This window comes from Durio zibethinus, chromosome 5, assembly GCF_047325235.1.
Source record: "Durio zibethinus cultivar Kanyao isolate XHJ-2024 chromosome 5, ASM4732523v1, whole genome shotgun sequence".
Lineage (NCBI taxonomy): Eukaryota > Viridiplantae > Streptophyta > Magnoliopsida > Malvales > Malvaceae > Durio > Durio zibethinus.
In genome coordinates this window covers 2,732,275-2,748,829 of record NC_143166.1, presented here as the reverse complement: position 1 = coordinate 2,748,829, position 16,555 = coordinate 2,732,275, and the positions used below count along the sequence as shown (strand labels likewise).

Sequence of the window (16,555 nt, the reverse complement as noted above, 5' to 3'; positions counted from 1 at the left end):
TTGAAAAAAAATTACACCTGTGTTTAGAAAGACCAATTAATTTCGAACCATACAATATAAAAACTAAAAAGATCTATTGAATTTTTTTTTTAAGATTATTTTAAATCAAGTCAAGTTTTTTTTTTTATTTGATTTAATTTAAATAATGCATGCCATGAATGAATTATATAAAAATAATAATAATAATATATTTACCACATGCAATTTAAGGGTACCTGCTTTTTTCGTGGAAAGGTAATCATCAAGAAAACAAATTTGAAAAGAGAGAGAAAATAAAATTTTAAGTAAAATTTTTAGAATTTTTTTATTAAGAGGTGATTCGATAAGAATTAAAATTAAAATTAAAATTGATAAATTAAATATTTTTCTTACATATATTAAGCATGTAAATTAAAAAATAAAAACTTTGATAAAATTTTTATTGTAAAATAAATATTTATTAACTTTGAATTATGAATGATATTTTTAATAATTTTTTTACATATTATTAAATTTTTTATTGAGTTTTATTAATTTATTAATTTATTAATTTTAATTTATTGATTTAATTTTTATTAAATTATTTTTATACAAAATTTTTCTTAAATTTCACTTAAAAATTTTATACAATAATTCTCTTTTTGGTATGAAAAAAATTCAAAGTAGATAAATTATTTAATTTTTTAGGTCAAAACAAGATATATCATATTTGACAGTTTAAAATAAGTGATTATCAATCGTGTATTCGAAATGATTCCATTAAAAGGTTACTGCAAAACTCAAACTTAAAATCTTTTTATAAAATATGACAAATCTTAATCAATTAAATCAATTACTTATTAATATATACAAATATATATTTTTAAATAATGTACAAAAATTAAAAAAAAATGAGAAAAAGTACAGGTGGTGTTTTTCTTTTCATTATGCTATTAATTTTTAATAACACACTAATAAAGCACATCATGTATGACACATTATTACAAAAGTCCACACAATAAAAAATGTGACATTAATATCATTGGCATGACATAATTTTTATTTTTTTAATTTTGAATAATATACATCTTAAAATTTAATTATGAATAACTTTTTATTTTGATCGACTACTCATAAATTTTAATTATTAAATATTTTTCTACCATTAATTTATTTAAATGATATTAATGGTTATATATAACATGCTCACACCGTGAAAAAATCTCATATTAATTTCACACATAATATAAAAATAAAAGAATCATTTTTTAACATGATTAATTAAGTGATGAAAATAATTTTTTTTTAATTTTTCATGCATAGATATCAATAGATAAAATATAAGATTGATAAAATATTTTTTTATCATTATTTTTTTATTTTATATTTAATAAATATTTTAAATTTATTATCATTCTTATCACATTGATATTTAATATATATGAGTAATTTTCGTATTTATAACTTAAAAATTTTTAAATTTTTATTTTTCATATTAATACAATTTTTATAAATTTATTAATATATATTTTTAAATTAAAATATACTACTTATAATTAATTTATAATAATAATAATTTATATTATTAATAAATAATTTATTTATTAAATATATATACACACACACGAGACACGTAGAGTATGAAAATAATTTTGAATATATTACTCATTTTTATTCATATATCTAATAAAAATTTTAAAATTATTATTATTTTGATATCCATCTCTATAATATAATATCCATCATCATTTAGTTAAAAATTAGATTTTCAATTGAATACGAGTAAAGATGGCAATTCAAATTGTGCTCGACGGATTTTGATCGAACTTAATCTTTTAGAGTCAGGTTTGTTAATTATAAAATAAAATTAGAACAAGGTTTTAGGGAAACCCACTCTGCTCGATCATATATATAATTATTTAATTATATATATTTATATATTTATTTAATTTATATTTATATTAAAAAATAATATTTTACATTAAAAAATATTTTATTAATTTTGAATTAAATCAAATTGATACGATTTTATATAATATTAAATCGGATCAAATTAAGATATAAAAAATTTTAAAAATTATCGAATCGAATTAATTTCAAATATTATAAATGTAGATTAAGGACAAATAATTTTTTTTTTTAATTTTCACGTATAAATGTCAATAGATAAAATATAAGATTGATAAAATATTTTTTATCATTATTTTTGCATTTATATTAATAAATTTTTTAAATTTATTATCATTCTTATCACATAAATATTTAATATATATATGAATAATTTTCGCATTTATAATTAAAAAAAATTAATTTTAATTTTATATATTTTTATAATTTTTTATAAATATATTAATATATATTTTAAATTAAAATATATTACTTATAATTAATTTAAAATAATAATTTATTTACTAAATATAAATATATATATATATATATATGTAGAGTATAAAAATAAAAATGAATATCTTACTATTTTTATTCATATATACGATAAAAAATTTAAAATTATACTTATTTTTATATCAATATGCATAATAAAATATGTCATCTTTCAATTAGAAATAAGTTTTGCAATTGAGTACGAGTATATATGAAACTTTAACTCGTGCTCGACATATTTCAATTGAATTTAATTTTTTAGGGTTAATTTTTTTTTTAAATCAAATTTTTTTTCACGTTGAATTTGATAATTATAGAATAAAATTGATATCGAATTTTAAGTAAACTCGATATATTTATAATTATTTTTTTAATTATTGATTTAATTTTATATTTATATATATTTAATTTGAAATTTTTTATTAAAAATAATATTTTATTAATTTTAAATTGAATTAGATCAAATACAATTTTATTTAATATCAGATTTGATCAAATTTAAATATAAAAAATTAAAAAAAATCTAATCAAATTAATTTCAAATATTATAAACATAGAATCGAATCGAATTCAAGATAAATAAAATTTTATTCTGACCTATCTGTTGTTATCTAAGTATTTCGGTGTATTTTATCTTCAAAAACCAATTTACAAAAAAAAAAGTTCAGCGTTGCTTATGGAGGTCTAAGCTGCCTGTTTCCTTTCAAGAAGAAAAATGTAGATAATAAACAAAAGCAAAAATCCCACACCCAAAAACAAAATATAAAAAAAAAAGCCAAATTTTAAGTTTTTAGTGGAGAGAAAAAGGTATAACCAATTAGTGCTTCTTGTGTTTCTTGTAGAAGGTATTTTCTCTCCTTACCTTTTTTATTTTTTTTTGTCGCCTTTTGTGTCTCAGATTCTTTTTTATTCAAGTCAATTTGATGAGATTTTTTGTTTTTAGTTTTTATTCAAGTCAGCTTGATGGGATTTTTTGTTTCTGGAATTCGATTTAGGGTTGAATTTTCAAGATTGATATGACATTTTATTTTGGTGTTTGTCCTTGTATGCAACTTAGGGTTTCGAGCTGAAATGAACCAAATTTTTTTTTTTTTAATATCTGAAGTTTTCATTGTAAGATGATGAGGAGTAAGTTATTTTTTCACATTTAAATTTGGTATGGGTTTTGGATAAAGTGGATTTTGAGTGAAGTGGGTTTTAAGTGAAATCGCAATGACAACAGAATCAAGCACAGGGTTTCAATATGAAGATAGTTTAAGTTATATTATGAATAGGCATGCTATATGTTTCCAATCCGCTGCTATTAACAGTAGTTCCGAGATGATTCCGATGAGTGGTTACTTCGCACCGCCGCCCATGATCTTCCCTGGGAATTCCAGTAGTTTTACTACCTCCCCTGCCTTAATCCAACCTAGGAATTCCAGTATTATTACTACCTCCCCTGTCTTAATCCAACCTGGAAACTCTTCTGGCTCCTCCCTCCTTGATTCAGTTGCAGGGCTCGAGCATGATACAGGGCTGGCTGTCGAATGGTCTGTAGATGAACAATACCTATTGGAGGACGGCCTTGAAAAGTATGTTATTATTATTATTTTTTTTATTAGAGGCCTTTTAGAGCCATATTCGGTTTCTTACTGTATATGCAAGCGTTATAATTCGGTTTCTTACTGTAGTCAAATTGATCGTAGTTAATATTAAGTAATAGATCCCTAGTTATGTTACTAGGGTTGCTGTGAGTTTTTGGATGCTCTTTTTATGATAGAACTGTTTTCAAGGAGGTACTTAATAGGTATATCTTGTTTTTGGACTGAAGATTAATTGCTGATTATCATTTTCAATGTACATGTATATAGAAATAAAGTTGAACCAAATATTATGAAGTACATAAAGATTGCGGCTGCTTTGCCTGATAAAACTGTACGTGATGTTGCATTGAGGTGTAGGTGGATGCAAGTAAGCTCCTTGCTTTTTTATTGATGCATTTCTACCATCATTGTTACTAAGCTTTAATGTCTTGTATCATGTGATTTATGCTCTCATTCTTTGTCTGCATATGAAAAAGTGGCGTGCAAAATCATTAGTTTTGATATGCTGGTGGAAATGTTCAACTAATGAACCTTGTGCAGGATAATCAGTTTCTAAAGAGGAGTTGGACCAAAATATATCTGCTTAACTAATTTTGCTTATTCTTAATGCATTTGGTGATATTTTGCATATATGACTTGATGAAAAATTAATTCTCTCTTTAAAGCTACTGTACTAAAGAGATTATGTTGTCAAGAAACATGGGTTACCATTGACATTGACTGGAGCAAGTGTATTTAAAATGTTCTTTTATCCTTTTTATTTATTAGACGTTGTATTTGTGTATTTAAAATTATCTGTAGATTCTTCTGTTTTAAGAAATAAAGGTATTTTTTGTAAATTGGCAGAGAAAGCGAATGAAACCTGAAGAACTTAATGCTGGAAAAAAGGTGAACAATAGGAAGGTATGCTGGTAATTTTGTGCAATACTTAAATGATTTAAACATGTTAGTTAAATTTCTTGAGAAGAAGCACATAGACTTGCAGATTTACTTTGTATAAAATGGTTTTTAATCATCAGTATCGACAATAATAATCACTTTGTCCATTGTGAAGTTTTTGGTTTTTGATATACATGTCCTACTCTGCTTTTTATGTCTTCGTCTTTCAATATAAGTTGATTGGACTATCATATAAATAAGTCATAATGTTGGATTTATTAATGGATATGCTTGTCCATATGTTGAATAACCATTACTTCCCTAGTCAAGGCATGTTGACATGCATACTAGAGAGCAAAATATTGATGTTCAACAGCACAAGGACTCTTTTTAAAACGTTATTACTGGCTAAGTTAGTAAAATTTAGGCTTGAATTTGGCAAGGAATGAATTTTTTTTACTTCATTTTCTCAAGTATTCATGTTTATGTAAGTAAAATATGTCAAATTTTCTCACGGAAAAATCAAAGGAGGGTGGAGTTGGGGGTGAAGGAATATAGATTTTTAAGATAGAGATTCTGTTTATGGTGCAGGGAACTGCCCTGTGATAGTTATTTGGTTATTAGGTTGAAGTTTGATTAATATTTGATACATATTTGAACAGTACTTTTATAGGATTAAAAAGAGGAAATAATTTTGGTAATAGTCTAAGATTAAAGCATAGTAGAGGAAGAAAAATATATCATATTGGAGAGCAACTCCAAATATGCTACCCAAAGATTAAGAAAATAATGAAAAAAGAAAGAAGCTAGCCCTTTTAAGTACAAAGAAGAAAAAGACTCCTCTATTCCTCAATCTTGGTTCACATTAAAAAGTTTGACCTTTTCAAAACAAGATGCATTCAGTACATGTCAAGTACTGCAATCTGGTATAATTGACAATAAAAAGAAAAAGAGGTAGCTTGGGAAGTTGGTAACTTGTATTACCTACTTTTTGAGATGAGCAAATATTTTCAGACATCCATAATTTAAAAATAGACAAACATTGAAAAGCAAAACAGATAGTATTAATTATGGCCCGTGTAAGTTGCAAAATAAGCATAAAACCAAAAACAAAATGGATAGAGTTCAGATATAATAAGCTTGCTGAGCTAGCAAACCTGACTTTGTTTTATTTGTTGGGTATAGAATGGTGTGTGTGTACCGCTGCGTGGCCCTAATAATATTGTCTTAATGTGGGTCTGTGATGTAGCCCTAGTTTGTGAATCTACATTATGAGAAACCCATCTCATTTTCTAATGGACAGAACTGTACAGCATAGACGGCTGGCCCCGATATTCAACTGATCTTGACATAGTGGTCACTAACTGCTGCGCTTGGTGGTTATGTTATAGCATTAACCCTCCCTAGTCCCTAGCCTATACTTTTCTCTTTTCATAGCTAGGCAGGTGTACAATTCTGGTATTTGAAATCTCACGTTGTGTTAGAAGCTAGTATAAAATCTTCACTTTCTTCTAAATTTGTTCATGGTTCTTCTTCATGCATCGTTGCATCTTATTTGTCAAAGACATTAGATTTGACAAGAATAAGAATGCAAAATTTTGTATGAAAAATACCATTAAAACTACATTGTAAGGTGAAACAGATCATGAAAACATGCTTTAAATGCCAAACTTATTTTCAGTTCTGCCATAGCCTAAATAAGTTAATGTAGCTTTGCTCAACCACTCATTTATACCAAGCCTAAAAATCATTTTCAAACTGATTTATTACACTTAATATGTACACACCAACCTTGTTTGCAATTTCAGTGAGCACACTGATGCTCTCTAACCTCTGGCTCGGATGCTTTTATTCCTTTTGTTTGAAAGAATTACAGCTTTTCTCTATTGCGTTAATTACAGCTTTTCTCTATTGTGTTCTTTCTTTCGAGTCAAATTACAAATAAAACTGCAAATTATGACTAAAAAGTTAGGATTAAGTAAATACTCTGTATCTCAATTTGCTAAGTTGAATGGTATAGCCCGGATTCCTGTTTTAATTTCCTGAATCAACTAATGTCTTTAGGATGTAATGTGATTGAAGAACCAGTATTCTAAAGATCATACTTCTTCAGGATAAGCTGGTTGGATCATCTTCAAAGATGAATATGTCTTCAGCTCTGCCGCAAAACATGGCTGCATATACTCACATGATGCACCATCTGGACCAGAATGAAAGGATGCCTTCTAAAGGTTGGTACTTTATATTACCACCTAGAATTATCGATAACTTTCTTTCAGTTGTAATTGCTTTTAATTAATATCTTTCTATCAGTATTTGTCCACATCTCCCATTTTTATTATCTCAAGTAATGTAAGACAAACTTTTGGGTAATCTTTCTAAATGATGTTTTGGGTTTAAGAAATTAGGTTTTTGGGGTTTTGAGTTGTTGATTAAAGTGGATTACAGTTAATAATGAATTAGGGATGAGGAATGGATGGACATTAAATATCAAATTGTTGTTGAAATAATGAGATTGGTTTGTAAACTTCTGAAACGGCTGGCAAAATAAAATGGTTTTGAACTGTTACAAGCATATCTTCTCAAAAGTTTTAATTATTTTCTCTACCAGTAAACATGGGACTAGATCTCAACCAAGTAGATTATTAGACATTTAAAGTTAAAAAAACTCAAACAAATCACGTAATTTGATGAAACGAAATCTAGTTAGAAAGGGTGATTGTGAAAGTAAGAATTAATTATATTGAAGTTAAAGGTAGTAGTTGGATTTGGATAATGTAAATTCCTTGTATACTAGCCTGCTGTTAAAGGTATTGGTTGATGTAAATCTACTTGTTTGTTGTGTGTTTTCAGGAATAAGTGCTACAACTATGCATCTTTTGATGCAAAATGCTCAAGCTTTAAGTCAAATCACATCCAATCTTTCTGCATACAAGGTGACTGTATAATTCCCTAGTTCACAGCAATTCTTTTATCATGAATATGCAATCATACAGTAAATATTAGGTGTTAGATGAGATGAATACCTTGTCTTCTTGTTGGTGCTACATTTTAATGGTTAATCTGCAAGTTATGGTAGTTTGTGCTGAAAAGTTCAAGAGGTTAAATAAGGTGATAATGATTCGTTTAATTGATGAGTGTTGATGCCATTAGAGTTTTTTCTTTGGGATTCAATCCAAATCAGGATGTCATTTTCTTGTTCCTGAATGGGTTTGGGAATTGGGAAAATATATATCACTGATGAAACTAGGAAAAACAGACATTTTGGATCTATCATCATTGTCCAAAATTTTTAGCTTCATTTACAAACCAACATAAGGTGGCATATGAGTTATTTGTGATTTCAACCAATCTGGTTCATCATTAGGATTATAGAACATAGCAACAATCAGGCCCATATGCTTCTAGTTGTGCTTTCATTGTTCCATGCTCCTGCACTTCTATTGGTGTATACCCTATTTGACAAGAAATAAATATGTAGTTAAGCATCTACTGCTGGGCACGGCCTATTGTTGTCAAGTGGACTTCTTGTCTTTCAAAGGATGGTGTCATGGGTTCAATCTATTGTTGTTCTTTTCAGTGTTCTCATGTAAATCTTGCATGTGATTGCCTCACATCATATATGATTCTTGTTAACAGTCTTCTGAGGCTGGCTTATTAAGTAAAACTTTTATCAACAGTTACAGGATAACATTGATCTCTTTTGTCACACAAGGAGCAATATTACCGCCATCCTAAATGAGTACGTGGATGTCCTTCCTTTATAGTTATCAATTGGTGATTAATGCCCTATGGCAAGCATTTTGGTTATTTCTTGGGTTGCCTATGCTTCAGTTTATTAATTTGTACAGTGACTTTTTGCAGCATGAGAGAGATGCCAGGTTTAATGAGCCAGATGCCAGCATTGCCTGTATCTGTTAATGAGGATTTAGCAAATAGCATCTTGCCTGGTGCAACTAATGTCTTGCCTAGTGCAATGCAGGTAGGTTATCATTTAAATTGATTCAGTTTGCATGTGCTGGGGTCGATGGCCAGAAAGGTGGGATCATATAAACCACCATCAGATAGGATCTGTCATTAACTTTATCTACTTAAGGTTTCATTCAAAGCCTATTTTATGCTAGTTGAGAGTGGAAGCTTTCCAGGTTGACCTGAACGTTCACTTATATTTTATATAAGAGTTTAAATTCAACCAGGGCTAGGTGTGAAACAAACCTTCCAATGGATGCATTTCGCATTAGACTTCAAAACTTTCAAATTAAATTATATTGCACTGTAACATCCCCAATGTTATCTTTCTGGTTCAGATGAACATATTAACTCCCCTGCTCCCATTCAATTGAGGATCTGTCATCCTAATAGCTTTTTTTTCCCTTATTCTTTCTATTATTTCACATTTACTGTATCTTTCTCTCTTGAACTAATTTTTCTACTCTCTTTCAAATCCCAGATTTCACTCAAACCTCCTATACCTCAGTTTTATCTCAATTTGATGTAATCTACATTTCCCAAACATTATTGCTATTGTTAAAAGTAAACTATGACATGCTGCTTGACTGCTTCATACAGTTTGCATTTTACACCTCCAGGTCCATACTGTTATACCATCTGCTAATGTAGATTTAATGACAGGAACTAGTTACCCCACTAGCAATAGTTGGCCTGCAAATGTTTGAGCAAATCAGCAATGATTACTCATTGATCCACTCTACCACCGTGAGAAATTAAAATTTTTGTGTGTGATCCATACTTGTTTTCACTTATGTTACCGTCTCTTGTTTTTTACCCTCTGTATCCAGTCAATGATTTTTGGCTCGCCAAGCGTGATCCACCTCAAGCAGGAGCCAAGGTGCTAATAGGGAACTGTCGGAGATTGAGGTTGGATATATCTGGTCTGTGTAATTACAAAAAATTTTCTACTGTAAATGCGTAAGAAGCTGGTAGGATCTTCTTCTTCCTCTTGTGTACTCATGTACTCATCACATATTGGGTGCCACAATGGTAAATTTGTAGAGATCCCATTTTTGGAACCTGAGATGTTTACCCGCCAGGTATCAAACCCAAGCACCAGATAATAAGAATACTGACTGCTTATTATCTCATGGCTCCTGGGAAAAAAAAAATGCCAACAGATTCAGCTGAATTTTGCATTGAGTTTGATGTGTATAATTTATAACTTGCAACACCTTTGAGTGGATCCATATTTGGTGCTTGATTTATAACTACTTGTAGTTTGCTATCTTCTTGTTGAGTATTAAACCAATTTGAATGCTTGATCAGGTTAATTTCACTGAGGATTCATTAATCGAGTTGGTTTGAGAATTCAACTCCAAGGTTTCAAGGTACAGAAATATTTTGATGTGATCTGTTTGGATCTATTGCTTCTAAAATCCCAAATGGGTGTCTGATACCTCAACCACCATCTCCTTTCAACGAAAGAAACAAAAGAGGAAGGGAATTTTGAAGATAGAGAGATCCGATTTCTTCTGAATTCTAATTATTAAGGTGGAGATTGCACTGCAGCAAAACCAAAGTGGATTCAATTCTGCACATTTAAATATAACTGAAAATCCATTAACCAAATAATTACCACCATCGAAGTTGCTCAAGCTTCTACAACTGCAAAGAGGAAAAACGGTAAAACCTTTACGAGGCAACTCTACAATATGGCTAGTGGACGAATATGATAGTTTCAATGGGAAAGAATTACAACGCTTAAATTTAATGCCTGCCAAATCCATCACAGGCTTATATGCTTAGATGTTCATCTCTAGGCAAGCTCTGAACAGTGTCCGACCATCTTCCTGGCGAATGGTCACTACTGTTAGATGACATTTGAGCCTCTGCCCTCACATCTCTAATCATCTTTAAAACATCCCTCATTGCAGGACGGTCGTCTGGTGCAAGTGCAACACAAGCCATTGCAATGTTCAAAAGAGCCTGAAGCTTCCCCTCAGATGCCTCGTTACCTGAGTTAGGCTCATCCCCAGACTCAGTCTCTTCTTCACGTACTGATCTTACCCACCTAGGAATGTCGGACCCGTGCTCCTGAACAAGGTCTTGGAAGGGAGTTTTGCCTGTTAGGAGCTCCAGGAGTAGAACACCAAAGCTGTAAACATCGGCTGTTTGGGTGGATGATTTGCGGATGTCCCTGCATTCAGGTGCCCTATAGAAAAATGTAGCAGCACTAGGCTCTTCCACAGAGTCTGGATCTCGAAATAAAGTGAGACCATAATCTGTAAGGCAAGACTCAAAATCAGGACCGAGTAACACATTAGAGGATTTCAAATTCCCATGAGTCAAGCCCGGATTTTGGTGAATATAAAGCAGTCCGGTAGCCAAGTCCTCGGCTATTTTCAGACATGACGTCCAATGAAGAGGCTTTCCACCACCAGCAGCTCTTGTTCCTGCAAGGTAATCCAAAATGTTAACGGCTCTGAAACATTATGAGTGCAGAGCGTATGAGCAATTAGGATTGCAGCCATAACTGCAAGCCTTGACCAAAGAAGAAAAAGACACATTGTGAAAATGCCCCCAACTTTTGAATGCATTTTTGCATTAGATTTATAATATTTGTCAAGTTACATGGTAAGAAGCAGCATGAGAACGAGAGTCAGCAGACCCTAACCAGTATCGCATATACAACTTTTATGCACGTAAAGGAACGAGATATGTGTCAGTTTCGTAATTCCGTTTATAAAATTAAAAAATTTTATTTACAGTATATCAAATGTTGAAACAATTCTTCAATTTACCCATAGACGAGATTTAATTTAGGTTTAACAGGTGTTAATCAACAGTAAACTCTAGAAATTCTCACATAGAGAAACAGCAAAACCTTGTACTAGTATTTAATTAATTATTCTAATCTCTTTGATTAAATTAGAATTTCAGACAAGAAAACCAATAATGTGACAACCAAATGTATTACACAAAATTATGACAACCAACAGCAAAAAAGGGAAGAGAAAAACATTTATATCATAATGTCAATTGAAAATGACTGCTAAAAAACTAAAATTAAATTGAGAATTCAGAGAGTGGGGGCAACTGACAACAATAACATGTTGGGGGGTCAGACTAACAAGTCCACAATGAGTTGTCAAATAAAGCAATGGGCCATTTTCAAGATTCAGCTTATTATAACAAATAATTCCAAGCCAATTTAGACTTAACTGATCAAAAAACATGGGCTGCTTAATTTCCTGGAAACACGCCTAGCTACAAGGACAGTTCCACAGGAGCATCACCTGTAGATTGTATCAGTAATACAATATAATTGTGACGAGGTGAAGCTGAGGTTTAAAGTTTTAAGGTTTAAAGTTTAGGATTTTAAATTATATCAGTAATACAATTTATCACTTTTTCAAATTCAGACAGTGATGGAGAATGTTTTTTTGTCTACTTTATTGGTGTGGGTCAAAAAATATCTAATGGAAACCAAGAATCCATCCATCATTTATGATGGATGAGATCTCCGAAAGGGACCAATTAGGCTCATCCAAGTAGTTCAACTTTTTGTAGAGAAAAACAAAGAAATTATTATAGCAACTTTTTAAAAATAAAATTGAATTCTTCTTTAAGCTTAACCATGAAATGATGAAAAAGAAGGATCAAAAAGAAAAGAACTAGAGTTTGCTCCCTCATTCCCATGACATCTAATCAAAGCTAACGTTTTGGTCCCAGCCCGAGTCTCCCTTCATGCTTTCATAAGGGTTTTTTTTCTTATTCTTTTTCTGCTAAAATATCATAATTAAGGCTAATTAAGTGCAAATAAACCATTTATTATTACATACTATGTCCTAAAAAAACAAACTTAGGATTTAAACTTTAAAGACTCTAACAAAAGTAATAAAAATAGAATCGAATTTTAATCTAACAAATTCATGTAATTATTTTTAAAAATTAGCATAGGAATTTTCGTCTTTTTGGCCTGTTATAATGACACAAATCAAATCTAGTTCATTACTTATTGGTTTACAGCTACTTTCTTCCATTCTCCATAAAAGATTGCCATTGTCTAATGTTTACAAGTGAATGGATTAAATCATGTTTATCCTAAAATCATGTTTGCCATTGCATTAGGTCACAATGACAGTTCAACCAATAAAAGAAAAATGAAACAAGGAAACAGCAATGAGTGGAGTTGAGAGTGAGTCACCGACATACCGTGGATGAGAGAAAAGAGGCTTCCATTGGGGAAATAATCATATACGAGCAAGCGTTCCTCCTGGGCTTGGAAATAAGCTCTAAGTGGGACCAAATTAGGATGCCTGAGCCGACCAAGCAAGTACATGTGTCTCTTGAACTCCTCTGATCTTGGATATCTAGCATCTTTCAACCTTTTAACGGTCACGATGAATCCAGATTCCATCACAGCTTTGTAAGTACTCCCCATTGTACCTCTCCCCAAAGTCTCAGCTGATGCTTTTAACAGATCTTCCAAGCTATAACTCATCTGCTGATCACCTGCTTCTAAGAACACCAAAATCCCTAGACCCTCACTCTCCCAAAACCCTCCTTGTTTGCCACTATTATTACCTCCCATACCACCGCTTCCTCCTCCTCCTCCTCCTCCGCCGCCGCCGCAGCCTAACACCTCCGCTTCCTCCACCCCTTCTACGCTAACAACCCCTTTGCTTTTAACCCCCTTTGAGCTATCCTTTTCACGTGTCCTTTTGCTAACAAAACACACCAAAAACAAGCTGACAAGTAGCAGCAAAAACCCACCGACACTTCCTACTACAATCTTGATCAACCTGGTATGTTTGTTTGATGAGGCTTTTGAACTTCGAACATTGGGATAAGCAGGACTCGTTGCTGGCCCAAAATTGATTGTTTGACATGGGTTTTCAATCTGCTCCCCGCAAAGATCAATATTACCAGAATATGAAGCTATATTGAACCGAACCAGGGCTGGGGTCACAGGGATTTGACCAAAAAGTTGGTTATTAGAAACATTGAAGAATCTAAGACTTGTTTGATTCAAAGGTGGGATTGTACCATTCAAGTTATTGTCTTGCAAGTAAAGAGTGTACAAGCGATTGAGTTTGAGTAAAGAAGGTGGAATGTGACCAGAGATGTGATTTCCTGACAAAACTATGGTTTTCAAGCGATGTAAACCTGAAACTGATTCTGGGAATTCGCCTGTGAAGTTATTTTCGTTGAGGAAAAGTGATTTGAGATTGACTAGGCCAGAAAGGTCAGGCATTTTACCTGAAAGTGAGTTTCCTTTGAAACTTAAAACCCGAAGTTGATCTAACTGATTCAAGCTTTCTTCATCTAAAGTACCAGTCAAGTTTAGATACTCTAGTACAAGTTTTGTTACTCTTCCATTCATACAGTCCTTGATTCCTCTCCATTCACAGACATTGGTTCCTTGCCAGGGCAATGAGTTGAAAGGATCCATGGATGATTTCAGGGTTAAAAGCGCCTCTGCATCCCCTGATCTGACAAGAGGGACAAGAGAAAGGAGAGAGCAGAAGATGAAGAAGAAGAAGAAAAGAACGTAGTGCCTTGAAACAAGGCGTTCCATTTTTGAGCCTGTGATCTTCAAAAATACTCTTTGTTTTTGGGGTAGAGAAAATTATGGGATCTTTCAAACCATCATTCTTAACTAATGCAACCCCTTTGAATTGAATTGAATTGAATTGAATTGGTTTCCGTACGGAGAGACATTTGACGTTTCAACTTTCCAAAACAATAGCAAAATCCCAGCTTTCAGCAAGCTGACTCCTTTTCCATTCTCTTAGTAAAATTACAGCCCAAACCCCAAATCTTCAGATCTGCCATTCTTTCCACGCACAAGAAATTGTAAAACTAAAACATGGGAGTGATTGAGTATAAGAAGAAACGCCCCAATTTGGGTCATTTTCAACAATGCAAGTAACGCCCTCCTTTTTTGACTGGGCAAAGAGACAGGATCTAAAGCTTGAAATAAGCACCAATGGGAAAAGCTTATTTACTCACTGAAGTGACTTTGAAAACCCTGGAAAGAGCCACGGCATTTAAGGTGAAGGAGGAGGAGCTGCATTGCATTGGTGAAGGAGTCTTTTCTCAAATACACCAAATGCTGAGGCATCTTTTCTCGAGCTTGTTACTTGCAACACTCACGGACAACGCAGTGTAATCTTCACGTGAACTCATCTCAGAACTTGCAGACCAGGAAAAAAAAATTCAGTTACTTTCTTTTCTCCTTTCTATGATTTCTATATTCCTGAAACTGCAGTAACAAAAAAATAAATTTAAAAAAAAAAAAGCAACTTTCTAAATGTTTTTCCTTATTTCTTTTTGGTTCTTCTTGGGCTGCTCAAACGTCGTTTAGCAGTGTTGGAACTTGAGAGTCATGGGATCCAATACTGCTCTCCCTTTCTTTTGATAGTTGAATGATACATTCGGTCAATCAAAAGCCATTAAACTCTGAAGCTTTGAACTTAAAAAGCTGGGATTTCTCTCTCTCACTCATTCACTCCTTAGCTGCATCACTCTGCTAAGACCAGCAAAAACCAGAACTTGAAAATCTTTAAATAAATGATTGGAGCAACTAAAAATAAAAAAGAAACCACCCAATCCCAGAGATCATATTCAAAACAGTAAAACACCCTCCTTTCCTTTGTCAGATCAAAAGGAAAATCTAAAAAAAAAAAAAGGGTTTGGAGCTGATCATGAAGAAAAACAAAAACAGCTATTAAAACCCAAGAAGTTCATGGTAAAGAATAGATCTACCTGCATTGAATGTAATAATTCAAGAGAGAAGGACTGTATTCCTGAGCAGTCTGAGGTAAATGGGTGAAGGAAATGAAGGCAAAGGATAGCAGTAATATTAAAATGGAAGACACGTGGCAAAAAGGTGGTTCAGTGTCTTCGATTGTAGTTGAGTTCACGTTAAGGGGGATGTGTGTCCAGCTGTCACATTGATTTGGAGTCAAGATTCGGAAATTTCATTAGTTTTTGGAGGACGGTCGTTTTGGGACACACGACAATCCCGAGTAACTTGCCGGAAATCTAGCTGCAGGGGTCGGAGCTTTCCCTTAGTTCCTTGATTCGCCAAGACAAAAGGCAAATTTGGTTGACATTGTCAAGGAAATAATAATGCTACGTGTGTGTCTTCAGCTGCTTGGCCACAAGCCTTAATAAGACATAAGGCTGAGATTCAATCTCAATCCCTCCCTTTTCTTTCTTTGTTGTAGGACTCCGTCCTCTCAAAAAAAAAAAAAAAATTGCTACGTGTGTAAAACTTTTAACCTAGCCTTAAACCTCTAATTTATTTTATTCATATGATTAAAAATGACATAACATGTAATTATTTTAAATTCTTAATCTTCTAACATTAATTTTAATATTATATGAATTGATCTAAAAATTTTGGCATGCTACATATATATAATAAAAATATGATAATAAATTTAATTTTTAATTTAATTAATTTATATAATTATTTTTAAAAAATAACATTTAGCATATATTTAATATTTAAATTTCAATGCCACAATTCTTTTCTTTATCTCATGTTGCAATTTTTATGTACTAAAAAAATAAAAACACAAACATGGGTCTTCATTCCATACATGTAATTTCATAAAAAAAATTAAAATTTCATTATAGTTTTATTAAAAAAAAATTAGTTTTGAAGTTTTTATATTATAATTCTTTATAAAATCGATATGAAATAATTCTTGATGCCAAAAGGTTATAAAATATTTGTAAAATAGGAAGTTGGTAATGCTTGAGAAGGGTACTCCTAAACACAT

General features: G+C 31.7%; 2 protein-coding genes across 4 annotated transcripts; one reads left to right on the top strand and one right to left on the bottom strand.

The window, feature by feature from the left end:
• Window positions 1-3,219: 3,219 nt before the first annotated feature.
• Window positions 3,220-10,044, top strand: LOC111281958 (uncharacterized). Of its 2 annotated transcripts, none has more exons than XM_022869805.2 (8): window positions 3,220-3,914; window positions 4,194-4,293; window positions 4,773-4,829; window positions 6,919-7,036; window positions 7,659-7,741; window positions 8,486-8,547; window positions 8,670-8,787; window positions 9,605-10,044. In XM_022869805.2, exons 1-8 carry the CDS (start codon window positions 3,553-3,555, stop codon window positions 9,659-9,661), a joined length of 957 nt encoding a protein of 318 aa, XP_022725540.2. In that variant the 5' UTR covers window positions 3,220-3,552; the 3' UTR covers window positions 9,662-10,044. The 2 variants fall into 2 exon arrangements, with proteins under 2 accessions (XP_022725540.2, XP_089616704.1); XM_089760578.1 differs by having other exon boundaries at window positions 3,416-3,914; window positions 9,438-10,044.
• A 313-nt stretch (window positions 10,045-10,357) lies between these two features.
• On the bottom strand, window positions 10,358-15,595 carry LOC111281957 (inactive leucine-rich repeat receptor-like serine/threonine-protein kinase At1g60630). 2 transcript variants are annotated; one of them, XM_089760577.1, is made up of 3 exons: window positions 15,531-15,595; window positions 12,975-15,291; window positions 10,358-11,212 (listed from the first exon to the last, which is right to left on the bottom strand). In XM_089760577.1, exons 2-3 carry the CDS (start codon window positions 14,338-14,340, stop codon window positions 10,554-10,556), a joined length of 2,025 nt encoding a protein of 674 aa, XP_089616703.1. In that variant the 5' UTR covers window positions 14,341-15,291; window positions 15,531-15,595; the 3' UTR covers window positions 10,358-10,553. The 2 variants fall into 2 exon arrangements, with proteins under 2 accessions (XP_089616703.1, XP_022725537.2); XM_022869802.2 differs by lacking the exon at window positions 15,531-15,595 and having other exon boundaries at window positions 12,975-15,434.
• Between the last annotated feature and the right edge of the window lie 960 nt (window positions 15,596-16,555).